This window comes from Pan troglodytes, chromosome 13 (assembly GCF_028858775.2).
Source record: "Pan troglodytes isolate AG18354 chromosome 13, NHGRI_mPanTro3-v2.0_pri, whole genome shotgun sequence".
Classification (NCBI taxonomy): domain Eukaryota; kingdom Metazoa; phylum Chordata; class Mammalia; order Primates; family Hominidae; genus Pan; species Pan troglodytes.
The window spans coordinates 36,437,734-36,465,361 of record NC_072411.2 but is presented as its reverse complement, the minus strand read 5'-3'; the positions used below and the strand labels follow the sequence as shown (position 1 = coordinate 36,465,361).

Here is a 27,628-nt window from a genome sequence, read left to right as displayed (position 1 = left end):
GTCACTATTTAGTAATTTACATGTCAGCAGTCTCCCTCCTCTCCTGCCTTTTAAGGTCTCTGCTTATTTACAAGGTTGCTCCAAGCACTTGGAAAATACAAAATGCTGAGCTATTATCCTTTTATTCATTTACATTTACTGAAGGTTACTTAACTTTATGAGTGAGGCATTTTGTGATTCATTAGTTCCCCTCTGAATGTTACGTTCCTTCTTGCTAATTTATTGAGAACTGTCTGATCTAAGATACTTCATTGTATATCAATCAATAAATTTACTGGAGTATAGTTTGTAAAAGTAATGAAAATCTTAGTAAATATGAGACATTACTTCAGAGTGGCTATTAAATCTCCAAGGAGAACATGAGTTCTCTTTATGGAAACACACACACACACACACACACACACACACACACACACACACACACAAACCCTGAAGCCAGAGTATTTCTAATGGCTTAAAAAATGTCAGAAAAATGATCAAGAACCTACTCATATGTTTCCCAATATAAAGATTAAAATCCAATTTATATTAAAACATAACCTGAACCAGTCACATTACTTAAGGCCTTGCAGAACTTTTCTCCCTCTGAGTAGACATCATGGTTTGAAAAATGGTCCAGCACAAAAATAAAAACAAAGCTAAACCCACATTTAGATATCCAGACCTTTTCTTCTCTTCAACTGAAGGCAAAGAGACATGTATGCAGTTGATATGATCAATTTAGGTGGATCAATTATTACTTAATATGAAAGATTTGTGTGGGTGTAAAAAGATAGTTTTGTAATTATGTATACTCTGGTTACAATGTTTCCATTTGCTAAGGGAAAAAGATAATTTCTAGGGATTTTTGATTCTTAGAAATGAACCTGTTGACAGCTCTTTTCCCATTAAAAGCTTCTTTGGTTACAGGGATTTTGTGGACTTTTGTGAGCTGGCAGAGCAGGACAGGGTAACCCACCTGGCCATGAGATCAAGCTCGCTGGTCCCTCTCAATGCTGTCTGATGTTGCTGGAGGGAGCTAGATATCAGATGGAACCTGCCCTCTTGCATAAAGCAAACTGACCTTCTTGGGGTATCCCCGACTTGTCAGTATTCATGCTTCTCAGGCTTGAGACCCGCTCGCCTCCTTTTCCTTGAAAGCACAGCTCCTCCACTATCCCCTTCGCAGCTAACCCTGCACATCCTCCACCCAGCACAACTCCAAGTTCACTCCCCTCCTGAATTCACTTAGCTATTTCTTCATGCACTTCCACTGATTATGCATTTGTCCTATAACTCTTTCATATCAGATTTGGAGCTCCTGGAAAACAGGAAATGTACATTGATGAATTCTCCCAGTGCAGCAACTAGTACCACCCTGCGGGGATGCATTAAACACCTGTCAACTCCCCTCTGCATCCTGCCCTCCTGGGGGAGCCTAGGACTGATGGAGTCATCTGTGTGAGGTCACTTGCTGAGCGACTGTTGAAAGGATCCCACAGTTTCTCTAATAGAGTCACATTTAAGGGCTGGTGGAATCATCTGAAGGGTTGAAGGGACAGGAGGAACCAAATGTCCGTGTGACAGCTCCAATGCCTATTCTCTTCTTACAGCATGAAGAATGAAAACCTTCCATGACCTCAGCAAAAAGTAAATTACAAAATGATGGCAACTGATAGAAAACAATGAAATGCTTTTCTTGATAACTTCACGCTGGCTGATCTCATCCATGTAACATTACATCATTCACTGGGCAATGTTCAGATTGTGTTTAAGAGTGTCCTAATTTTTTTTTTCCCGGGAAAAAAATACTCAGTGGCCACAGTGTCATTAAAACCTTTAGAGTCAGTTTTAACAAAAGCGTGTCAGTTGCCAACTTAATCTCAGCTACTTTTGATTCATTTCCCAAAGGCTTGTATATAGAAACTGCAGTAAGAAAAGATAGGGGCTTCTTTGCTTTTCATGCATTTAAAAAATCATGAGGGAATCAGAAAATCACCATCAGAATACCACAGTAATCATTGTTGCAGACATGATCCAGTCCTATATGATACAATAAATACTGTATTTATTTGTATAGTATGTGATACTATACAAATCCACTGATATGATACAAAAATTTGAGGATAAACAGGATATTCTAACATAGCCCCAGAGTACTACCCCTACCACAGAGAAAAGACTGAAAGAGTAACTTCATAGTGGAGAAACCTGGGGTCAATCAGTACAACATATTGACATCATATGCCCCCTAATGTGATGTGCTGAGAAAGGTACATCACTTCTGGGATATTCTTGCCAAAAATGCATAACTTCAAATTTGACTGATGGGAAAATATCAGTCAAATCCAAATTGAGAAACAGTGTACAAAAAGCTAACCTGTGCTCCTTAAAAGTGGTTAAGGTCATGGGTGATAGTGAAAGACTGAATTGGCACAGATCAGAGGAGACTAAGGAGACACGACTATTAAATGCAATGTGGGTCCAGAATTGGATCCAGGAACAGAAAAAGGATCTCGGTGGAAAAACTGGTGAAGTCCAAATAAAGTCTGTAGTTTAGATAATACTATGGTACCAATGTTAATTTCTTGGTTTTGACCACTGTACTGTAGTTTTGTAGAAGCTGCCATAAGAAGAAGCTAGATGAAGGGTATGCCTGAACTCCATAATATTTTTGCAACTTTTCTGTACCAGTAAAATTATTTCAAAGTAAAAAGTAAATTCTAGCAAGTCTACTTGTAGGTACATTCCTCAAAGTATTGAAAGCAGAGACTCAAAATACTTGTATACCAATGTTCATAGTAGCATTACAATGGGCAAAAGGTGACTACAACCTTTTGCCCATTTATCCATCAATAAATGAATAAACAAAATGATTTATATATATATTCAATGGAATATTCAGCCTTAAAAAAGTAGTGTGTAGATATTCATAAAAAGGAGTGAAATATATATATATTTTTTCATAAAAAGGAGTGACATAGGCCAGGCATGGTGACTCATGCTGTAATCCCAGCACTTTGGGAGGCTGAGGTGGGGGGGATCACTTGAGCCCAGGAGTTGGAGACCAGCCTAAGCAACATAGTAAGACCTTTGTTTCCAAAAAAAAAAAAAATTAATTAGCTGGGTGTGGTGGGGTGTGTCTGTAATCCTAAGCTACTTGGAAGGGTCGCTTTAGTCCAGGAGTTCAAGATCAGCCTAGTTAATACAGTGAGATCCCATCTCTACCAAATATAAAAAGAGTAGCCAGGTGTCGTGGCACACAACTGTAGTCCCAGCTACTCAGGAGGCTGAGGAAGAAATATCACTAGAGCCCAGGAGTTTGAGACTGCAGTGAGCCATGATCACACCATTGCACTCCTCCAGCCTGGGTGGCAGAGCAAGACCCGGTCTCCAGAAAAAAAAAAGTAAGGAATGAGATTCTGAAACAGGTTACAACATGAACAAACCTTGAAAACATGCTAAGTTAGTGAGCCAGACACAAAAGGACAGACATTATATGGTTCCACTTATATGAGGTACCTAGAATAGGCAAATTCACAGAGACACAAAGTAGAAGAGAGGTTTACCAGGGGTTGAGAAGTGGGGAGAATGGGGAGTTAGTGTTTAACGGGTGCAGAATTTCTGTTTAGAATGATGAACAAGTTCTGGAAATGGATAGCAGTGATGGTTGCACAATATTGCAAATATACTTAATGCCAGTGAATTGTACACTTAAAAATGGTTAAAAACTTTAACGATAAATGGTAAGTTTTATGTTGTATATACTTTATCTCAAATGTTAAACAAACATGGAAAATTAATATCTACAATTTGGGCATAAAACATGGAAAAATAATATCTACAATTTGGGCAGAAGTAGAACTTTAGAGATTTCCTAGACCTAATTTCAAATGTACAGGTGATTTTGGCATAAAAACAGACATACAGACCAATGGAACAGAACAGAGAAACCAGAAAAGAACTGATTCCCAACGAGGCTCACAAGAATACACAATGGAGAAGCACAGTGTCATCAATAAATAATATTTGGAAAACTTGATTTCCACAAGCATTAAGAATGAAATCAAATCTTTATCTCACACTATCTATAAAAATGAATTCAAAATTGATTAGACTTCAATATAAGACCTGAAACAGCACAACTACGAGGAAAAAAAAAAGTGCAAAAGCTTCTTGACACTAGTCTGGGCAATGATGTTTGGGTATGATACTAAAAGCACAGGCAACAAAAGCAAAAACAGGCAACTGAGATTGCATCAAACTAAAGAGCTTCTGCACAGCAAAGGAAACAATCAATAGAGTGAAAAGGCAACCTATGGAATGGGAGAAAATATTTGCAAACCACATATTTAATAAGCGGTTAATTCCCAAAGTATATAAGGAACTCCTACAACTCAACTGTGGAAAAAACCCAACCAATCAAATTAAAATATACGCAAATAACCTGAAGACATTTCTCGAAAGAAGACATACACAAGGCAAACAAACATATGAAAAGGTGCTCAACATCTTTCATCATCAGGGAGATGCACATCGAAACCACAAGGAGATATCACCTCATGCTTGTTAAAATGGCTTTTATCAAAAAGACAAAAGATAACAAGTGTCTGGCAAGAATGTGGTAAAAAGGGAAGCTTGGTACCCTGCTGGTGAAAATGTAATGTGTTACAGCCATAAATGAAAAAGAAAATGGAGGTTTCTCAAAAAATAAGAAATAGAACTCCACATAATCCAGCAATCCCACTGCTGGGTATATATCCAAAGCAGTTAAAATCAGTATGTTAAAGCAGTATCTGCACTCGCATGTACACTGCAGCATTATTCATAATAGCCAAGATATGGAAACAAACTAAGTTTGTTTGGCCTTCAGTGGATGAATAGATAAACAAATTATGTGTATATGAAATATTTAGCCTGCAAAAGAAGGAAATCCCATCACTGGCGGCAACATGGATGAATGTGGAAAATATTATGCTAAGTAAAATAAGCCAGGCACAGAAGGAAAATTCTGCATGATCCCACATGCAGACCAGCCTAGCTGAACTCACAGTTCAACTCACAGTAAAATGGTTGAACTCGCAGAGCAGAGAATACATTCGTGATTCCCAGAGACTGGTGCATGGGGATACGGGGAGATGTTGGTCAAAGTCTCAGTTATACAAGTTGATTAAGTTCTGGAGAACTAGTGTGCAGCATTATGACCATAGTTAACAATACTGTATTGCATACTTGAAATTTGCCAAAAAAGGAGATCTTAAGTGTTTTTACCATGAAAAAAATATCTATTTAATATGTAAGGTGATGGATTAGCTTGATTGTAATGACTATCTCACAATGTGTATATTTATCAAAACATCAAGGTGTACACCTTAAGTATATTTTTTGTCAAAAATAAACAAAAAACCCGAGGGATGATTTACTAGTTTCTTTCCCCCCGCCAAACTCCAAAGTTTCAAAGAAGTCAGTCACATGCTAAAGCAGAGATTCCTAAACTGAGATATTTTCACTGCTGGGCAGCATCTTTTTAAACTTTTCAAAAGAATAGGTTCACGGCAGACTGAATGTCCCCAGTCTCTGTGTCCTAGCACTTCCTACAGCACCTAGCACACAGATGTACATTAAGTATTGCCGACTTATAAATGAACAAACTGACCTCTTAATACAAAACCACTCCCCAAATGAAGAATTCAAATTTATTATTCTAGCAGAAGGAAAAAAAAAAAACCACACACACACACACACACACACAAGTGTGTGCACAACCCTTGTCAAAGGTTATCTGGGCCACAGATTAACCTTTTATAGATAAACATAGATCTTATTGAACTTCTATCTCCTTTGGCTATTTCACCAATGACAGGAAGGGTCAGAGAAAAATAACTCTCAAAGTAATCAGTTCTATAAATTGTCAAGGTTTCTGACTGATCAATAAAAAATAACCATTGAAAATGCATCTTATATACTATTTGAGAGAGAAAATGACTCAGAAGGGGTTTAAAAGTAGAACTGAAACATATATGTTTTATAAACTGTCCTTCTACATTGATATGCCATGGGACGGATGCTAATCAATGTAATCCCCCAGCCAAAGGCCCTGAATGACAAGGATGCTGCTATGACTTCCCTTCATAAGCTGCCTGCAGAGTCACTTACTACTAACTACATAGAAATAATCAGAAAATCAATCTTATGGTTTCTTGCACACACCTATTTCTGACCAGATGAAGAAACACCCAGCTTGATCACTCACATGTAGCTGTAAAAGACTTTTGTTTATTGCCCTAAATCAAATCCAACTACCCTCAATGGTGATTCATCACACACTGCAGATTTTCAACAGGATCTCTGAAGGCAATTCAAATGAGGCTTCTGCAAATGGTTCTAGCAATGGTAGGATTACTTCTTGGGATGGTGGGTGAAAAAAATCAGTCACATTACTTCAGTTATCCATGATACATATGGTATCCTGAGGCTGATGGCTCTTTGAAAACTCCCACAGCCCACTTTTTATTCTCCAAAGCCCATCATGGGGAGCAGATTCTTCACAAGTATCTGCTAACCAGTTGATCTCACTCCCTAAACTTCAAACATTCAGGAAACCAGAGTTCAGCTATAATCAGAGGCTAGATTGTCTGAGTTTACAGTAAGCTAGAGTGGGGGTAGAGTGTCAAGATCCCTTACTTGGTGAAGGCAGAAGTAGATTCAAATCCTGCCCCTAACTTGCAAGGTGATGTGATCAGGTCATTTGCCTCTCTGAGCCTCTACACCCTCACCCTCCCACCCAATCATGTTAGATGAAGTTAATACCTACATGAGCACTCAATAAATAGCTATTATTCATATTATTCAAAATGGAATAATTTTGATAGATGCTTACCTCTCTCAGAGTTGGCTTGCCAATGAAAAAGTCTGTGTTTTTGCTGCTTTTGGGTGGGTTGAACTTGGGATTCAGAAAAGCACATCCATTTGCGATAGCTTCCAGGGGAGCTGGGCCCTCGTAAGGGAACCCAAGTCCAACAAACAACTGTAAGACAGAAAACCACACAGCGTATGAACACATCAGGCAGGACCATCAGGCAGGACGGGCATTCCTAGCTTGCAGGCGGCGATTCTGTGGCCCATTCCCGTGTGGACACCTCACTTTGGAAGGCTCCCAGGCCCTGGGGGGTGGGGCAGAGAGAATTCAGCTTACACCAGGATCTGAAAAACTACGAACTTTTAAAGTCCCCACAAAGCTGCTCAACTCACTATGCTCTCCTCCACCAAGGAAGTAAAAAATTAAGTGTCTAGGGGTATCCACGGGGTAGGGAGGATGGAGTATTAAAAGAAAAACCACCACCACCACCAAGACCCAACAATAATCCTTCTGTAACTCACCAGGAGACATGACTGGAAAAACACTTGCTTAACTACACAGAAGGTTTCTTCATTGAACCAAAGAAACAACAGGCCCTTTCAGGAATGCTGGGCGGAGGGACAGAAAGGTCACTTGGAGGTTTGATTGCAGTTCAAACGGAACTGCTTTAAAATGATGGTAGGTCAGTAAACACAGGTTTTCATAATGGGGTTTACACTGGGGACACCAACATCTTGGTGTTGATTTTCCCCTCAGAGGGGAGAGAGGGTGCTGTGTTGCTGAATCTGCAAGGCAGCTGCTTCCCTCTCCAGCAGGCAAACCATGTGCTTCCCCCAAGACAGACCATAGATGGCAGCAACAACTTGCTCTCAGTCCTCAGAGCAACCACAGCAGCTGGAAGCCACGATGACAAAGGGGACAAGCTGCAGTTCAGTAGTGCTGATTTCCTGCGTCCAAAAATGAAATAACTGCTCCCAGAAATGCCTCGGCACGTACCATCACAGTGGGTGTACTTCACACTGCTGGAGCACTGCAGGTTGTTGATGGGCAGGGTCCAGGTCTGGGCTTGACGAAGCTGTGTCCTCTCTACCCACATAAAAGCCTATTCTGTTTCAGCCCCCAGGGGCACATTAAGTGAGAAAAGATAACTGGGCCCCAGGGCGTCCTTTCCTTCTGCCATCACAGAGCATCACCCAACCACAAGGCCAGGCGTTGAGAATGAAGGAGATGGCTCAACTAGATTTAGCTGCAAGCTTGGTTCTGTTTTTCCCTCGGTCTTTTCACAGCAATCCCCTCCTTCTCACCAGCTTTCCTCTCTTAGCAGCTGCTCTAATTGAATGATCGTTTAGAAAGGTTCAGCTGGAGGGTGCCAGGCCCAAGCTGCCGGGCTGCATGTGTCAGGCCAACCCTGAGCACAGCCCATGGGTGACATACTGGAGAACCAGGTAGCTCCTGAAGGAATTCTGGGGCAAAGCACTAACATCTCAGGTTTTCTGGACCTATTTACTTTTGTTTTGAACAGAATAGGGTACTCAATCTTTTTGGTTTTTGGAAAGAATAAATTTTCGTTTCCTGAAAACTGCGTGATCACAATGCCAGAGATGTCCACAGGGCAGGGAGCTGGGAAGAAAAGAAGCTTTAGAGGCCAGCAGAGCCCCTAATGCTGGCTGGGTCATTTCCCCCTTGGGCAGCAGAACCACCAGAGATCACGGGTGGGGGTGATGGTGGTGAGGAAAACATGGTAGCCAGGAGCCTGGAAGCTGTAGGATAAAGGGCAAGCTCTACTACCATTAGGAAGCTCCTGCTTTGCATCTTACTCTTATTATACAGCTAACAGAAACGAGATTGTCAGAGAGAACTTCTAACTATAGGGTGTGGCCTGGACATGTGGCTCAGGGGTGGGGGAGATCTGACTGCTGCAGATGAAACGGAAGGAAACAGTGGGAATGTACTAGTCCCACGACATCCCAGCTTTATGGAATATGAAGAATCCAGGGTTGTTATCTACCAGACTTGTGATCTCTGATTTGCCCTCTCCTATCAGACTTTGGAGAGGATGTGCCGGCTCTCCAGTGGAAAACAAATGACCTCTGTCAGGCCGTGGTTGGGCATAAGACAGCACAGGGAGTCCAGATCTTTCTGACTGAGGAGAAAAGTGCCAGAAGACGCAGATCAGGATCTCTGCAGGTTTAGTCAGAGAACCCACAGTGCCTCCTGACCTCTGAAAATCAGGGCCTGCCATGAAGTGTGGATACCTTCATCAACTCTAAGTTTCAAAGAACAGCTTTGGAGGAAACGCAAGCAGCACAATGTTTGTCTATTTAAATAGAAAATCTTGGGAAAAATTTAATTAGCTTCTTTAGATCAATCTGAACCCATTAATTAAAAGGATTTGAGGCTGTTGCTTAATGGACTTGAATGTGACCTAGGTTTAATTATATCTGAACAACAATATGAACCATCTCTTCTGCCCTGTGGGCACCAGAATATCTCAGTACACATAAAATAAAAACTTTATTAACTCTCCCAAAGCCTCATATGTTTAGAATGAAGCCTAAGCAAATACAACATAATTTCCTGGCAATGAGTTTTTCTGTCACACAATTAGGATTGTAGGAAATACATTACTTGGAAACACCAAAATAACAGTTTTTTGTCACTTCAGTCAATAAGCAATTTTTTTCTTGCTTCCTGTGTGCTTATTACCTGTGATATTACAATGGAGCAGATGTATTAAGGTCAAATAGCACATCTGAGGTTTGAATGAAAACACAACAGGCAGAGAGAGTTCATCACCACCAAACAGCACTCTGTAAACTTCCTTGCACTTATGGTCTTGCCACACATTGGCACCTTAACCACATTGAATTGCTTTTCCCCTAATCTCCTGCTATTCTGCCTACTTAACCGATTTCCTTAGCAAGGAGGCAAGAGACACTGCAAGAATGTACATAAGTGCCAAGGCTTAACTCTGCTGGAGAAAACTGGCCATATTTTATTTATACTTCACCTTGCCTTCAGAAGCCCAGAATCTAATGAGGATATTCCAGATGACAAAATATCTCCATGGCTGCAACTCCAGCTCCATCAATGAGTATTTCTACACAGAGGGATTGTGGGATCTAGGATTAAATTTCTGAACTAATGCTAAGCAGAGAGAACAGATGAGGCACCATACGTTTTCTTCACAGTATAGGATTGGGACGTTCCTACACATTCACAAAGGGTCCAGTAAAACCACTCAGATTTTTCCCACTCTGTGAAAGAAGAAACAATTGTTTTAAACTGCTAAGTGGAGTACTTAAAGAATCTTTTAAACATGGATAAAGGGGGTTCTTCTCCATGGGCTTGGTCAGTTTCACTCTTGATGGGGAACATTGAGGATAATCATAAATAGGAAACACACACACAACACATACTTTTCTGGCCAGTTTTAATTAGCGAAGTTGGCATGGTGACTCTAGAGGGAAACTGAGCAATGAATCACCCCCGGTTCACCAAATGAATTGATGAATCCATTATTGACACAAAGTGCCCAGAACAATGTGGTAATTAACAGCGCAGGTTCTGGAGACAGATTAGGCTTCAAGGTCTAGCTCCATCATTTCCCAGGTCAGTCACTGTGACACACTGCTAGGTGCTTCTGTCTATGGATTAGTTAAGGCCCATTTATAATCTATTCTATTTATAGGACCTTAGTCCGGGTAACAAGCTTGCTAAACCTCAGAGTTTTCATGTGTAAAATGAGTAAAACAATAGTGCTTTATTTCATGGGGTTGCTGTGAGGATTACATGAGATAGTACATGGAAAGGATTCATTCCAAGTCTTGGCACTTAGTAAGTGCTGGATAATCAGTCACTCAAGTTCAAATCCATATGCAACTTCACACAGCTGCATATCATGGCCTTGTATCATTTAGACGGAGTTTACGTGTGCAGGAGTTATGTTTGTGGGTTTTTACAAGATGTTCAGCACCTGCATGTATATTTATGAGTTCTCATTGTTTCATAAAGTATCTGCACTAAAAAACGGGGAGGGATATTCATCAGAAGAGAGAGATAAGAGATGATATGGTTTACAGTGACTGCCACATAAGCCAGTCCCACGAGTCACATGCTATTGCTAAGCTTTGCTTGTTTATTTTTATACAATGACTGGGAATCATTATATCAATGTTTCTGGTAATAGGCATCCCTTTTATATCTTAAAAATAACCCAGACAAGGGGCTGGGTATGAAGAAAACAATTTTTCCAAAATGTGATGCTTTCATGTAGCCCAAAGGGTCCCTCTCTGGCCATCTGCCTTCTTTCAGGTACCTGATGCTTAAGGAAGGGATAAACAGTGGCCAGACTCTCTTCCATCCAGGCTGGCTCTATCCTCCCAAGGGCTCCACAAGCCCCTGACTCATGTGACCTGAAGACTCTCTAGGGAAGAGCTGGAAGGTCCACGGAGGCCAAGAAAAGAAGACTCACCAAGCACGTTTACATGCCCAAAGCAGACTTTTGTCAGAGTCTGCTGCTAAACCAAAGACTATTTCCTGAAGACCAGCTGGCTGATTATGCCAAGCTACCTAACTACCGTTTCAGAAACAAAAACCCAAACCACAAACAACAGCATCAGGATAAAAAGTTCCTGAGTTTCGGTCATTTAAAAGCCCCAATATAAAATCAAACGCATTACAATTCACATTGTAAATTTATTAACTTGGAGATAGGGGAGTAAAAGAGTATTTGCATAAATTTAAACCTGTAGATGCTGAACATGTTCAGTTGGGCCAGCCTCAAGTGCTCACCATTAAAAGTCCACTGAGGCATCATCTCCTGGGAGGACCCTTTCCTGACCACGCCTCTCTCCCCCAAATTCCACACCAGGACAACCCCTCAGCCGCCAACACGGAGGCAGCAAAACAGGCTTATTTACGACTGGAGCCTCAGTGGCTGCTTCATTAAAATGGTACCGTTTATAACAGTACCAAGATCATTGGATTTTTGTGATGCAAAGAGAGAATACACAGAAAGGGCTTAGCATAGGGCCTAGTACATGGTAGAGGGGAGAGATAATGGCTGTTACTGTTATGGTAAATCCCATAGGCAGGTGCATCGCAATAGCATGGAGGTGTTAAACTGTGACTGACAGTGGCTCCTGTCCTCTGAATGGGACTGCCCAATTCACTACATTGATTTCACAAGTCACAGAACCACATTTTACACAACTGAACTGTTGGCCCCACTCAGCGTGACAGTGAAGTTTTATGCTTGTATCATTATTTCATATTATGACTAGTTCTACCTGTGTACTTTCCACATTGTTACAGTTACCTGCTTTCCTCCTCCAGCATACCTGTATGCTCCTTGTGGGCAAAACTGCTTGAGTCATCACTGTCTCTAGAATGGCTAGACTAAGGCCTAGAATATATCTAGTACTTAATATTATACTTACTTGCTGGATGAAACAGTAAAAGAATAAATACTATGAGACTGGATCTTTCCAGCAATCAAGTGTCTCTGTGCACAGAAGTTGAACGTGTTGTATTTATTTGAGTGTAGGGATGCACTTTTGCTCTGAAAGTCAGACAGGTTACTGACTCATACCTCTGTACACTCTTCAGTCTATATACATGTGTAGATAAGGGGGAGGGAAGGAGGCATGGATGTGTTCGTACAATTTTTTCCCCATCTAGATGGCATGGGAATGACTTGAAGTATGCTCACTAGGATGAAACTTGCTTCAATTGGCTGCCTGAGGGCAAATGGGAACCAGTATCTGTAATAGAAACGGAAGAAGGACTGCTCCTCCTAAGGAAGCAAGCTCTTGGGCTATCACTCACAGGGCCTGGAGATGTAGGCAACATCACAGACAGGCAGGAACGGGGTATCAGAAGGGTAGTGTCCCTAGCTGGTGAGATCTAAGAGATCTAGGCGCAGGGTATACGAGAACAGGAAGAAATCTCAGAGATCCCAGATGGTCAATGTGTTTCATTTTGACTCCTTCTTTCATTCTTTATACAATCATCTAAATGCCTTTTAGAAGCCAGGCACTGTGAATGCACCTGTGGATAGAACAAGCAAAGGCCCTCTGCCCTCATGCAGCTGCATGAGAGTCTGCTGCCTCAAGCCCTGGGTATTTCAGACAGCCTTTTTTAAAGACAGGGTCTCCCTCTGTCACTCAGGCTGGAGTGCAGGTGTCCTCAGCTCACCACAACCTCAGCCTTCTGGACTCAAGTGACCCTCCCATTTCAGCTTCCTGAAAATCTAGAACTGCAGGTAAATGCCACCACGCACAGCTTTTTTTTTGTATTTTTTGTAGAAATGGGGTTTTGCCATGTTGCCCAGGCTGGTCTTGAACTCCTCGGCTCAAGCAATTTGCCCGACTCAGCCTCTCCCAAAGTGCTAAGATTACAGATGTGAGCTACTGCACTGCACCTGCCTTAGACAGGTTTTGTGAGCACATCCAAGCTCAGTAAGAAGAGACATAGTTGGTGGGGGGCAGGGTGGCACAGTCAGTCATGAGGATAAGATGAGTCAGAGGGAGCACTGCATATTTGCCAGGCCTGCCCAGGTTCCTAGGTGAGTCCCACAGGTAAGCTGATAAGCCGACATGATGGGGAAACAGTGCCGTCATGACCCAGCCAAGTCTTGGAGAGGTGAATGAGTGGAGGTCTGGGTACAGAAGGGGTACAGCGACAGTATGTGCAGAAGCCACAGCTTTGCCTGTTTTCTTCCCCACAACCAGAATTTGTTTTCAACTATAGAAAGGACGGTACTGGTCCAGCTCACAAAGCACTCAGTGAGTTGCAGATGCAAATGCACTATTCAGTATCATATATGAAACAGGGAAGACTGAGGGAGGTGGACATGAAGAGGTTAAATCCAGGAAGATGAAGAAAGAAGCCACTTTAAAAGAGATGGAGATTTAAACCAAAAATAAAAACATGCCACCCTAGTGAGTCCTGATTTGCTGGCTTAAACTGCACTCCTGGGGTTTGCTGGACTGAATGACTCGGCTGTAGTCCTGTGATAAGTAATTCATTCATCCAAATTTATACCCCAATTAGAAGGATCTGCTAGATTCCAACAACTTCCTGGCTCTTTTAGCCCCAGTATTAGTGTTACATTGAATTCCTTCCATCTTCACAGGTTCCCTGAAGCAAGAGGCTACTAATGACGCCTGCACCCCTAATGGCATGCCTGGACAAAATTCTGCTGAGCAGAGGGTTTCCTAAGATTGGTGCAGAGATTCAAAGATGGCTTGTAAAGAAAAATAATGAGTCAGAAGCTGATCAAGCATCAATCATCTCTCTGTGTCTCTAACTCTCTTGAGGAGGTCAGCCCTGCTTCTCTTGCCAGTAAGGAGTCCAAGAAGCGTGTGAATCCCATTCATGCTGCAGACATCTGCTTCTCGGCTGCTCCAGTTCCCCATTTCCAATGTGGATTAGAATAAATCGCTTTTAAATTGCTCATAGACAGAGAGAAAGGAGTCAGAGACAGAAAGGGTTATAGATGCAAAGCCTGACTGGTCTTTCATGTCATTATTTCAAAGCCAAAGGTTCATTCATTTTGGAGCTTGTAGCTGTGTGCCGGGTGTGAGGGGAGTCTCAGCAATATGCTGCCCCACCCTTGTCACATTTGCCAAATGTCTGAGCCATGATTCCACTCAGAGTATTTTAATATACTCTACTCAAGGAGCAGGCAATAGGTAATGTGATCAGTGACATCCTCTACACGGGTCCCAGTTTTTCAAGGATGAACATACACCCCTCGTGCTCTTTAACTCAGGCTGCAATCCTTGCTCATTAGACAAACTTGGACATCTTGGCCTGGGCCTTCCCTGCCTCTTTTCTTCTCCTCCCCTAGACATCAGCCATCTCCGTTTTGGCCTATTTCCTAATCTCTGACAGGGTAATGGATGGTAGGTAAGTAAGGGTTCTTTCAAAATTTGCGAAGCTGAGAGAGACATTCATGAGGTTGGGTTAATAAAAGTGTGTGAGACAGTAATGACACGCTGCTGAAAACCAGCTCTGCCAAGTGTTTTTTAAAGGAGCTTGAGCTCTTTCCACAATCTGATGTGGAGAAAAGTAAAATGAGGCAAATGGCAAAAATAGCACTGCCATTAAAGGGCCCAGACATTCTGATGATTCTAAAATGTCAGCCTAAGACAGAAGGTGATAGAAAGCAAATAGTGAAAACTAGAGAACACACTTCACTCCTGGATAACAAAAAACAGTCATCAGACTACAGATGACCTTGGAAGGAAATAAAATCTTAAAACAAACCAGGTCTTTGGCCAATAAGCTAAAGAAATTGTCAAATCATTTTATTTGTGGCATCATACAAATGTCTTGGACATAGATAGGATCAAATGCATTTACAGATGGAGAAACTGAGGCAAAGAGGAGATATACATTCCTTTGGCTAGTGGGTGTCCACTAAGAGTTCTTGAGTGTTTATGACGACAGTACATCAAGGGGCTAGCAGAGCTTTAATGTGCAATTAAAAAAATCATGAGTTAGGGCCACCTCCAGGACTTGACCCCAGTTTACTGTGGGCAAGCCAAACTCTGTAGCCTATTTCCTCATGTTCAAAATAAAGTTAACAATAATACCTGCTCTATCTACCTCTTAATGCTGTTGTGAGAATCAAAGAGGATAGCATATGTGAATACACTTTTTATAAATGAAGTATCACATAATGATTGGACAACTGAGATTATGCCATAGAAGTCCACCTGCTCAACCTCTCTCCCCTACCTTGAACATGAAAACAAAGCGAGCCAGAGATGAGAGCTGAGAAATCCACTACTGAAAATAAGCTTCCTTGTGCTTAGGACATACCACAAGAGAGATCCATGTGCCTTCTTCACACTTGCATCCCTTGTACAACGCCTAGCACATTGCAGCTACTCAATAAATATTTGTGAAATTCATAAAAACTTATTAATAAACCTGAGGGAGTTTATCTAATACATTGAAATGCCAGCCAACCCTTCAAGGCCAAACTCTGGTTTCTTCACAAGTTCCTGAACTTCATTTGGTACTTCCATGGCAGCATTACAGAAAAAACACAGACCACTGGGTGGACTTCCCTATAGTGTAAAAGCAACAGGTCATCATGCTACTGCTGAGCAAAATGATCCTCAAGGGCTTGCCCGGCTACCTCCACCACATGGACTGAACTCTGCCTCCATCTGTGCCAATCAGACCCTCACATTCCCTCATCCAATTTTACCTCCACTATTTTTCAACACTTAGACTAGCTGGGTTGGCTTCTAGCTCTTTCCTGAATATGCCACCTCCACCTCCACCACCTGACTCTAACTCCTGTCTGGCCCACATGCCAGGTGTGTCTACACTCCATCCATCTTTCATCTCTTGCATCTCTCCTGATCCTTGTTCTGCTTCCTGAGCCCACAGGGACTTTGCCCTCATCTGAACTTCTTCACTGTCCAATGCATACTTGGTGAACAAGGAGGTATGAGGAAAAGCTGGTTGGGAAACCCACTCCTTGAACAGTGGATGATTGGGTTGGGGGAAGAGTTCAGCACCCCTGGCTTACTATGAAAGCTGCTGCTCTATTAGAAAGTCTGTCCTTCCAGGCAGGGCTTTACCTTTTCCATTTGCAGCCTTATCCTTAGCCCCTTGCTTGACACCTAACACTGAGTAGGTCCTTAGTAAATACGATTTTTGAATAAATCAATGAACAAAACTGTAGCAATCTCATTCCACAATTCACTTACTTTTCAGCTGCCGTTGGTCTAGCAAACTGCTGCCCCAAAATAGCCACAAGAGTTTATTGCAGCATTGAAAAACAAGCATGAAATATTCTGATCCCATTTTCACAGCCAATGGCAATAACCTGAACACCACATCCGTGGTGAATTTTTACCTTGGTTTCTCGAAGAAGGAACTGCAGGTCCCGTCCACTGAGGATACCATGGTTTTTCACGTAACTGGGAATATTCTTTGTGCTGGAGCCATAAACAGTTGCATGCACTTCCATGTATGTGTGAATAATGTCCAAGTAGATCTTCTTATTCTAAAGAAGAAAACAAGCAGAAGACATTTCTCTTTTTCTTTCATTTGCATAACAACCTGTATCATGGACTAGAACTTCTAAGACTAGAGGCCACAGACAGAGAGTTCTTAATATGGAGATCATAGGAATTTGGCAATCAAACTGCTAAAATTTCTTTGAAAAGTAATCTGGCTGGACTTTGTGGACATAAACAGTCATATAGCCATTGTATAATTTTTTAAGAAGAAATACATTATATGGCAACATATTACTGAATACCAACTGTATAATTTTGCAAGAAGAAATACATTATATAGCCAACTGTTTTGAAATATCATCCTTGCTTTGTAAATTACCACAGACCTAACAGTTGATTTTGGCTCTTCCTACCTCTAGGAGAGGAAGTTTGGGGAAGGACAGCCCGGGGAAGGCAGTCAGTTGGACAGCAATATTTACCCAGAGATGCTAAGCTGTCCCAGAGGAATACAAACATTCCCCAGCTCTTGCCAATGTTTCTAGTGATGATTAACTCATGTTGTCAGAACTGGATCCCACCTAATTTGGGATCATGGGAAGATGAGAGTTTCTCACAGCTGGAGAGATAATGAGAATACTCAGGTAGATAAAAGTAGAAAAAAGAGAATAAATGTAAATTTTCATGAGCCCTGAAACATTCAAGAGTAATTTTACTTATACTATTAGAAGCACAACCAAACCCCTTTTCTTGTATTTGTAGGCACTGAATTTTGAGGCACGTTTTCTAAATCAAAACCACCTGTGAAGTGGAAGCAAGTTCACCTTTTTTACCTCTGTGTTTCCCTGTGACTAAACTGTACAAGCTGGGGTTTGTGGGTTTTTCTTTTCCTTTTTTTGGGAAATTTTCAAAAAGTCAAATTCTGTAATGTTTTCCAGTTGTCTAAAAGTGGGACAAGGTTTCCTCATTCTAAGCCTGTTTTCAGACACTCCAGGCAAATCTAATAATAGCTGGTTTTGTGACTTAAGACCACAAGGGACACAGGGGTGTGGTATTAGCAGCCACAGCGTGCAGGGAAGCCCGGAGGCAGGCTCTAAATGAAGCGATTCATGATCTGGTCTCTGCCATTCACTGCCCTGGTGATATTACAAAAGACCCTCAACTTCAGGAGAAACATTTCAAGTGATGTATCAAAAGTCTTCATGACTGGGAAAACTGCACAGTCCACATTCTTCATTTCATGAACCAGGATGACTTTGCTTGCAATGAGCAAGACCACCCTTGCCACCCTAATGTATGAATAAAATGAACAGTGGGACTGAAAGTTTAATTCCATGCCATGTCTGGTATGGCTGCAAGATGCTGAATTCATTAACTTAGAAATGTATAGTTTTAAATTAGTACAGAAGCTTACACCTACCTGGCATATGTTAGTTTGAAGGGTTCTAGGATATGGTTCTTGTGCTAGATGTATCTGGTAACTCCTGCCCCCACCCACAGCTCCTGTTAAGTAGGCAGGGGGCTCTGTTACCCTGTGCCCACTGCTGGCTGCTGACCTGCCCAGGGTGTGTCTGACCTGAGGGGACCCACTCCTAGGCTGGCCAGCAGCCCAGGAATGATGTAGCAGACTCAGGAAGGCAAGGGGAGCCAACCAGATGCTCTCTTGGGAACTCAGAATCCTGTATACAGGGAGATTACTGCCAGATGGCCACTGGCTTTAGAGCAAAAAGGTCATTTGAGCGTTGGAGTCTGGGCAATTACGAGCCAGATAACAAGTTCTGAGGAAGCTGGTTGCCAGTTTTGGCGGGTGGGTTGGGAAAAGAACCAAGTAAAGGCTAAAGGAGAGGGGAAGACACAGACAGTCGGTCATAAGAGGGACCCAAGAGCATGACTACAACCAAAACATCACCACTGCAAGCATGACACAGAGATAGAAAAAAAAAAAGAGGAGTAGAAGAAGAATAAGGAGAAGGAAGGGGAGAGAAGAGAGTGGGAAAAGAAAGCAGAGAGACAGAGGAGAAAAAACTAGGGCCTGGAGCCACTCTGGTTCTTATCCCACCCACAGTGGTTCCCTATCCTAAATTCCCCAGGTCCCTCTGGATCCTTATAATAAACACAGCTCTTCCCAGACCCCACCCCATATTTTTACTTGAGTTTCCCTGTGTGGATTTCACTCATCTACAAGGAGGCCTCTCGGGACATCTTGCTGGCCTTAAAGCAGGAGATGGGCGGTGCAGGTGGGGACAGGCATCTCTCCTTTATGCAAAAGGAGGCATTTCGCCTAAAAAGCCAGTTGCCAACTAGTGAAGATGGGCCAAAGGCCCCTAGGCTATGTCTGTGGTGAGCTACAGGGCAGACCAGTAACTGGCCCATTTGGTTCCTGTCCTGGAGAAAAATATCCACTGTAGACAGACTCAAGATTAGGGTTCCCAGACTAAATGCCTGGGAAAGTAACAAGGTACTAGATTACATATGTATTGCCATTAAATCCCAGAAAAGGCTGGGGTTTCTTGAAGTATAACAAGGAAGCAAGTTCAGGCAAATATAAACAGGTATATGTAAAGACTAATAAAGTGTATGAACTTACTAACTTTTAGGCATGGTAAAATCCAAAACTAGAGATTACCTTCAGAAAGGATTTACCAATTTCATAAACGTGAAAATCCCAACAGCTGATTAGAGGAAAAAAAATGTTTCAAGACTAACTTTAGCCTTTGACATTGATGTAACAATTAGGTACTCCTACCTCAGGTCTCTTGTTACCACTTGTAAGAGTTCTGAGTAGAATCCTGGTGCAGATGAACCACGCTGCCTATTCCAGGTAAAGGTGCCCCAGAAGCCTCTCATACCAAACTCCCAGCCAAGTACCTACACCAGTTTTGCACCTGTGGTTCTGTCCCCTTCAAGCTCCATGGACACACATGTCGAATTAGTCACACAGTCCTGTATATTCTGCCTCCATAATATCAAATTGGTCTCCTCTTCTCCAGGATGGAAGGGTCAGTTCTTGCCATCAAGGGGCTCAAAGGATCCCCTTCTGTCTTCATGGACACTCTTATCTTTTGTGTTTAAGATGCAGGATATTCAGGATTTTTAAAATTAAAGGTGTCCTTGTCTGCCTTTCCCCTACACATGGGAAGGCTCAAAGTGGGGAGGGCGTTAGAGGTAAGAGACATTTTCCAGCATACACTCCCCCTTCCCTTCCCTTACTTTGGTCATCCAGGCCCAGGGTGAGGGTGACCATAGGTGACCACCATAGACCTGGATGTCCCACTGATCTAAGAACTGGATGGAGATCACTTCTTAGAAAGCTTTCCTTCTCCAACTTAAGAGACTAAGGTCAAAGAAAATTATCTGCTCTAAAAACTTTATCACCAACAGATCTCTGGAGATGCAGTCAAAAAGGGCCTGCACTGAGTATCATATCACAGCATGCAACCACCTCTGTCGCCCAAAGGTTCCAGCTGAGCAACCAGCAGCCCCCCTAATGCTTTTATTCTCTAGTTCAATTTAAATTCTCATTAAGAACAACTGATCTAACTGATTAAAATTTAAATCCACCTAAGCTCATTTGAGGGGAGGAGATGCAAAGGGAAGGAGGGCGCATGCTGGAGTCAATGAGCAGTGTTGTCAGTGTCTCTTCAGCTGTTTATGGTTGTAGCAGGAGGCAGGTACATGTTCAGAACCAGTCATAAGATATTTAGAGCTTGGAGAGAAAGCTTTAGAAAAACAATTCAATTTACACAACACTCCTGTAAGTCCACAGCAGGGGGGAGTGGTAGAATGCAGAACTAGAGAATCAGAAGCTTTCCCCAACTTATTTTACAACATTTTTAAATTGATAATAATTGTACATGTTTATGGGATATATGTGATATTTCAATACATGGATACTACATGTGATGATCAAATCAGGGTATTTAGGGTATCCATCACCTCAAACATTTATCATTTCTTTGTTTTGGGAACATTTCAAGTCCTTTCTTCTAGCTAATCTGAAATAGACAATATACTGTTGGTAACTATAGTCACCCTTGTCTACTGTTGAACACTAGAACTTATTCCTTCTATCCACCTTTATGTTTGCACATTAACTCACTACTCTTTATTCCCACCTACCCCTTTTCCCAGCCTCTGGTATCTGTCATTCTACTTTCTACCTCCATGAGGGCCACCTTTTTAGCTCCTACATAGGAGTGAGAACATTTGACATCTGTGACTTGCTTATTTCACTTAACATAATGATCTCCAGCTCCATCCATATTGCTGCAAACTACAGACTGCCATTTTTTTAAATGGCTGAATCGTATTCCATTATGTACATATTTTCTTTATCCATTCATCCGCTGATGGACACTCAAGCTAATTCCGTATCTTGGCTATTGTAAATAGTGCTGCAATAAACATGGGGATGCGGATATCTCTTTGATCTCCAACTTCCTTTTTAGCTGGTGAATTAGGGTATAGGAATGTTCTTTGGTGAATAGCAGTATCCTCCCCAGTAACACCCCTGCTCCCCACTGCAGACACACATATTTCTCCTGGACATCAGTTCCCCTCATTCACGCAGCACCTTATGACCTGTCATTAAAAAATTCTGCAGCTCAGCCCAAAGTTGGCTCCTCAGGGGTGAACATCTGTGAGTCTTAGGCAGCAGTAGTCCTCCCCGGGAAGTGCTGTCAATCCCTCTCCAGGGTGACAAAACCAGGCTGCAGAGGCAAGCGTGTGTCCCACTCCATGGAGGGCAGAGAAAAATTTAAGTCCTACAGAGAAGGCCTAACAGGACAGTGGCAGGGTCTCGGTCCACAGCTCAGGTCATCCAAAATGCTGAGCACTGGAGCATTTTCAACCTCAGATTTTCGGGAATATGAATGTTCAACCAGTTAAGTATTTGCTAATATCTCCAAATCTGAAAAAATCCAAAATCAAAAACACTTCTGGTCCCAAGAATTTTGGATAAGGGATACTCAGCCTGTGGCAGCTCCTCCTCTTTCCCCACAAATATGGAAATTGGCCTGTTACATGGTTTTACAAACATACAATAATGAATCCTATTTTTTATTTAAGAAACACAAGGCCACAGAGTATGCATTGACCAGAAGCAGCCATGGGAGTACTTTACTGTTACTGTAACGTAACTCCTATAAAGGTTGAGGTTGGGGCTGTCAACTGCACAGAATGAAGATCTTGTAAACCTCCCTCCACTACAGGTCGCCTCCATTTGCTCTGCCAGCCCCCTCCTGCATGAACTGCTATCGTAATGTCTGGGCTGGGCTCGTTGTCTCAATAGTGGCACGCTCCTTAGGAGCCCTTTCAGATTGCCCCTACTCCTCTCTTTTTCAGTCAGTGCTCACACAAACCAGGCTGCCCTCTGCTGCCAGATGGGGAATAAGCTTACCATGGGATGGGGTGATGGTGTCCTCCTTCCTAAATAGCATCGCAGAATTATAGGGGCCTTAGAAATCTATGAGGTGAACCAAGGTTGATGGCAAACAGGACACAGGAAGGAGCAGGGCGAATAAAACCCACCTCCTTTCTCTCCTCCAGACTATTCCACTATTCCAAGGTAGAGCTCCTCCTTGCAGGCCTTTGGGGAGAGTCCAGGCAGCCTAATGTGCTGCTGTGTCTCTGTGGCCCCTGGTGAGGCAGGAGCCAGCATGGTCAGACACACCATCTGTTACCCTGCACTTCCCTTTTCCTTCATCCTTGCTGCCCTGGATTTGCAACTCCTTCTGCAGCAAAATATTGGTACTTTAGTCTTTGTCTCAGGCCCTGCTTCCTAGAGGCTGTGGGCTAAGACATTGTCTGTAGGCTCTCATTCCTTCAACCCATCCTCCTTATTGTCACTAGGTTCCAAAACTCAAAAGTTTTGTTCCCCTATATAAAGAGCTTCCCAGCACTGCACACAAGGCCCTTCACAATCTGGGCTTCTGCAAGCTCTCCAGCTTTAACTCCAACTATTCCCTCTGCCATCTGCTAAGGTCTCTGCCTACACTTAACTTATCCCTCATTCCCAAACCTCTCCTGCTCTCTCACACCTGGTCTGCCACTGCTAATGCCCAAAAGAACCTTCTCTCCTCCCTCCTTTTCTTCTGGATGGACTCCTGCCTCCCCCTCCTTTACAAGCAGGCAGTCCTGGATCCACCCAGGTGAAGGTCATTGCTGTCTCCTCTGTGCCTTAACCATCTTCCTGCTTGGGCTGCACTGTCACTGGATGTTCCCAGATGGCTGGAACTGTGAACTTCTCCAGGGCAGAACCAGTAGGCTTGGCAGAGGCCTGGCACAGGGCGAGCGCTCAGTAAATACAAGCTGGCTGAGTGAAAAACACAAGGAGGGCAGGCACACAAACCACAAAGCACTTATGGACTTGTGGGAAACATGGATCTCGGGCACGGCACATTCCTTCACTTTCCACCTGCTTCCAGCAAACGAGCTTAAAGTCCACGACTACCTAAGTGTGTATTCTAATCAAAAACAAAATAAAAAGAGTTGTAAAACTTAAAAGGTATATTTTATAGTTGATTCATCCTCCTTTTTATATTGCTCCTAAGTACCACATTCACTTAGGAACTGCAAGGCAAACAAAAAAGAAAAAGAGAGGAGAGAGACAAAAAGAAACTACCTCATCTGCTTGCTCCTGAAGTCTAAAATTCAACAAAGATGAAAAATTCTTTTATTCCAAGATTGGAAGTAAGTTCTAAAATGCAAATCTCTGTGAATTTCAGCAGTGTAGCAGAAAAAATTTACATTTCAGAACAATTTAAAGTCTCTGCAGTCTTTGGCTCATTTACCTCAAGTAACCACCCAAGGTCAAGGTATATATGTATGGGGTGGTCCTTGTTGTGTCCCACTCAAACCTTGTGGGGCTCTGAAAAACCCTTGGAAGCTAAGAATCTCAAAGCCTGTTCACCTCTGCCTCTTCCTTCCCAAACCCTTACCTCTCTAAGAGAAAAAGATGGTGCTCAATGATTGCAGTGGCACAATAAGGGGAAGCTTGCTGTCTTGTTTCCAGCCCAGTCTGTGGTCCACCTATTGGCCCACAGGCACTAAAAAGAGGGGAGTCTGCTTCCTTTCATGTACTGGCCTCCACATTTAGTCTTGGCTTGAGCTCATCTGGTATAAATTACGATTCATCTTGGGCAATGGGTCTCAAGTATGATACTGAGTGGCTCCAGAATTTGCCTATCTGGGGGAACGAACAGGAGGAAAGAACAGCCACAAACACTTTACTTATTATTCTCTACTGTCCAATTAGGTGAGAATTTTGGTTTCTGGTCCAAAGACAGACATAGAGAGATTTCTGAGGCTAAATGGGTGGTACGGAAAGAGCAATGGTCCTGTATTTGCAACTTGATGGCAAATGTCTCATCCATAAATAGGAAGTAATACCACTTAATGGTTCTTTTAGACAACTATTACATGTGCAGTGCTGAGCCAGCACTGGGAATAAAATGCATTTAAAATATGTTTAAGTATGTACCCTTGCTTTTAAAAACAAGGTGCTAATACTACTCCAAAGCCATAAAATGGGACAAGCTAGACATGAGAGTCCTGAGCTGGCTAGCACCTTCACATCACTGCCCATGTGGAACCAATGCTTATGCCCACTCTACATCTCTCAGTCCGAACTGGTCAGTGTGGGTCTCTATTTTCCAGCACTTTTGTTTTTCAGGATTTTCTCTGCCTTAGCACAGAGCTTTCTGCCATTTAACGAATGGCTCTTAAAGGACCCTGGGGAACCACCAGCCAGTTTGTGAAAACAAGAAACCCTTTGGCATGACCTCCTTTCTGCTTTAAGAAGGGCAGGAGGCCTTCAAATTGCAGAGCTGGTTTCTCTTTTCCTCAATGCAAATGCAGTCACTTACGGATAATGATGTTCCTTCATCTACTCTGATTGGCATGGTCCTAAAGCAACAAAGCCCACCAGCTATACTACCATGCAGAAAACAGGCTGGTAGGTTGAAAACACACCACCACAGCCCAAATGTGTCAGCAGACTCCTCCATGAGCTTTCTGTTTTCCACCTATCTGGGCAGTAACCACAGAAAACAGACTGTTTAGTGACAAAGAGGGCTGTCACAGTGGAAGGTTTTGCCTTGGCAAACTGAAATTCCATGTTTTATAGAATCCCTAAAGGGTCAGGAAATCATGGACTGAATATCCTTTCCTGAAAGTAGGAGATAGCTTGATGAGCTTGGCCAGATACTGTTTAAAGGCAAGGGAGAAGTGTCTCCTATTATTACAGGACCATCCTGTGAGAGTTGTCAGGGAAGAATTTGGAAAACTGCATGGTCACACTGGCAGTAGCTGTGACGGGGCTTCCTCTGACAATTAAACTGAGGCCCCAAAGGCCAGGAACCAAACCACAGAGGCCAAGTACCACCCAATCACATCAGTAAAGAATAAATTAAAAATAATATGAAAAATATAAAGTAATACATTAATACTTTTAAATCATTTTAGTGTATTTCTTGGTAACAAGAAGGGGGAAGAATTCTATCTATATATTGGTCTCTCTTAGTAAGGAATAACATTACATTTTGTGTTTTCCAGTATTAACTGTTGTAAATCTGTGAGGGATTCCATCAAAGTAATACTCTTCATATATTCATGTTAAAGGACAGTATTAGCAGATGTCAATTGATCTTTACTCAGTTGATCAAGAAACATTCTTAAAATTAATTTCAAAAAGTTTTTTTTCATACGAAGCAAAATATAAAAATACGAACACACACAGTGACTGGCAGAACACAATTTCTGCAGGCCAGGATGAAAAGTAATTGCTTTCTTGTAATTTCCAACTTTTCTACTTGTAATTATCTTACAACCAAGGGAGAAAGATAAGACCTGTCTGCAAAATCACATTTGGCAGCTCCAATGGGCACGTCTCATATATAGTAATTATGTAGAAATCTGGGAGGTGGGATGATTGGAGAAGGCCCAGTTTCATTGGGAAACCAGAAAGGGAAAAAGGCGTGTGAGGCAGGGCCCACTTCTATGGGATGGTACACACCTTTACCTTTCATCCCAAGGGCCTTACCTTCCTGCCAGCCTCTCAAAGTTAGGAATAAAAAGGGCAGCCTGAATTCAATGCACCACACATAAGGAAGGAGTTTATACTCCACTCAATATGCATGTGCTTCTCCCTGGATCCTTCCAAAGCAGCAGGTGGTGGGGGTGGGGGTGGGGTGCAACCAGGACAGCTTCATTAGTTTGATTCTGAATTACATAAAACATGAGACCAGGCCACCATGTTGTGGAGAAGCATGGCGGCACAGAGTCAAGGGCTGAAACAATTTCACTCGGTGCTTAATTTACTGTAAAATAATAAATCATGATTCTAGAGTAGTATTTGGAGATGTTCCTCTCTTTGAAGCCCCAATAGATAATAAAAGGCACCTCTCTGGGGACACCAGGACAGCCAGATTCAGGCAGGTTGCAATGCCCCTTCTGGTGCCATCCCAGCTCTTGACTTCATTGTCTGCACGGGGGATGACAGACTCCAAGTAAGACATAATTTAATGTGCCAGGAAGCTCTCATTGTTATAATAATTATACGCAGGGTAAACAGCACTGCTTCAAAAAGACAAGACTTTTTGAAGATCCTTATGCTTGGCAGCTCTTACCAGCAGTCTCACAGAAGGGGTGGCATTAATTACTCAGAGTGAAGACAGGGGAGAATTAGTCTCTGTCTGTAAATAGCCTTTACACAGGCAGGCCAGCCCTCCCACACTGATCTGAGGTAATCTGGCCTTTTCTGGGGCCCTATCCATATTTGTGTAAAATTTAGCAGGCAGTTTGGGGTCAAGAATGAAGTAATCTGTGTTTTTATTCCAGTTCTCTGACTAACTTCTTATGGGACTTCGGCAAGTTCCCAAAGTTCAGTTTTCTTATCTGTAAAATGAAGGAATATTAAACCTGCCCTATTATCTCACGTGGGTGTTCACGGAAACAAATGAGATTTTTAAATTATTATGTGAAGGCACATTCTTTCACAAACTCGCTGTCCCCAAGGCTCATGCATCTGAAAGAGCTCTACCCAGCACTTAGTTATGGCTGAGATTGGGCACACCATGGACGTCAGAGGATGCAATGCCTTCGTGTGGTGTGGGGCAGACCCATCCCTCACCAAAGGGCTTTGTGTCCTAGATGCTGGGTCCACTGACCCAGGGGTGCCCCCTTCTGGGTGGGACGGCATAGGCTGGTTTCCACTATGCCACATCACTAAGGTGCATTTCTAATTTTAAGCTCTAGTTGTAGGGCTGTGCTTGCTAAATTTCCTTGCTGAGGCACTCAGCCCCATGCCATATGCATTAATACCCATGGCTTCATGATGATGGATGTGTCCACTGGTAATAATGCACATAATCTCTCCCCTCAGAATACCGAGTGTCAACACGCTGTTGTTGTAGGCGGGGACTTGACATGTGACAAACCAGGCCACTTAAAACACAAGACTCTCTTGGGCTCCTTCCTTCCCCTGCTCCCACCAAGCTAAGAACAAACTTCTAAATTCCAGGCACGATCTCTTTGTGTTTGAGGTGTACAGATTGAGATTCTGATTCAGGTATAGCAGCGTAAGGTCCCTTTAAAGGACAGCTGACCACCAGGCTTTAAATGAAGAGCTGATTTTTAAGACAGAAGCTAAAAATATCCTCTCCATCCCTCTCCTCAAAATAAATCACATGCCTCTTGAAATTTATTCACCTCATTCCTGATTTCTTAAAAACATGAAGATAGCAAAATAAAAGTGATCACTCTAATTAGAGTGCCTTCCAATCTAAAATGCTGCAAATAAACATAT

The 27,628-nt window shown here is 42.5% G+C and overlaps 1 protein-coding gene across 11 annotated transcripts in view; it reads right to left on the bottom strand.

Annotated features, from left to right (window-relative positions):
- The window catches only part of MGAT5 (alpha-1,6-mannosylglycoprotein 6-beta-N-acetylglucosaminyltransferase), a 330,522-nt gene that overhangs the window by 34,801 nt on the left and 268,093 nt on the right, over positions 1-27,628 (bottom strand). For all 11 annotated transcript variants that reach the window (XR_010150065.1, XR_010150064.1, XR_010150066.1 and 8 more), the window contains 2 exons: positions 16,722-16,871; positions 6,860-7,006 (listed from right to left, as the gene is read on the bottom strand). Coding sequence is in view for 8 of the 11 variants with exons in the window: in XM_009443346.5 (XP_009441621.1) it covers positions 6,860-7,006; positions 16,722-16,871 (297 nt within the window). In the remaining 3 variants the exon portion in view is untranslated. The remainder of the gene's footprint in view (positions 1-6,859; positions 7,007-16,721; positions 16,872-27,628) is intronic.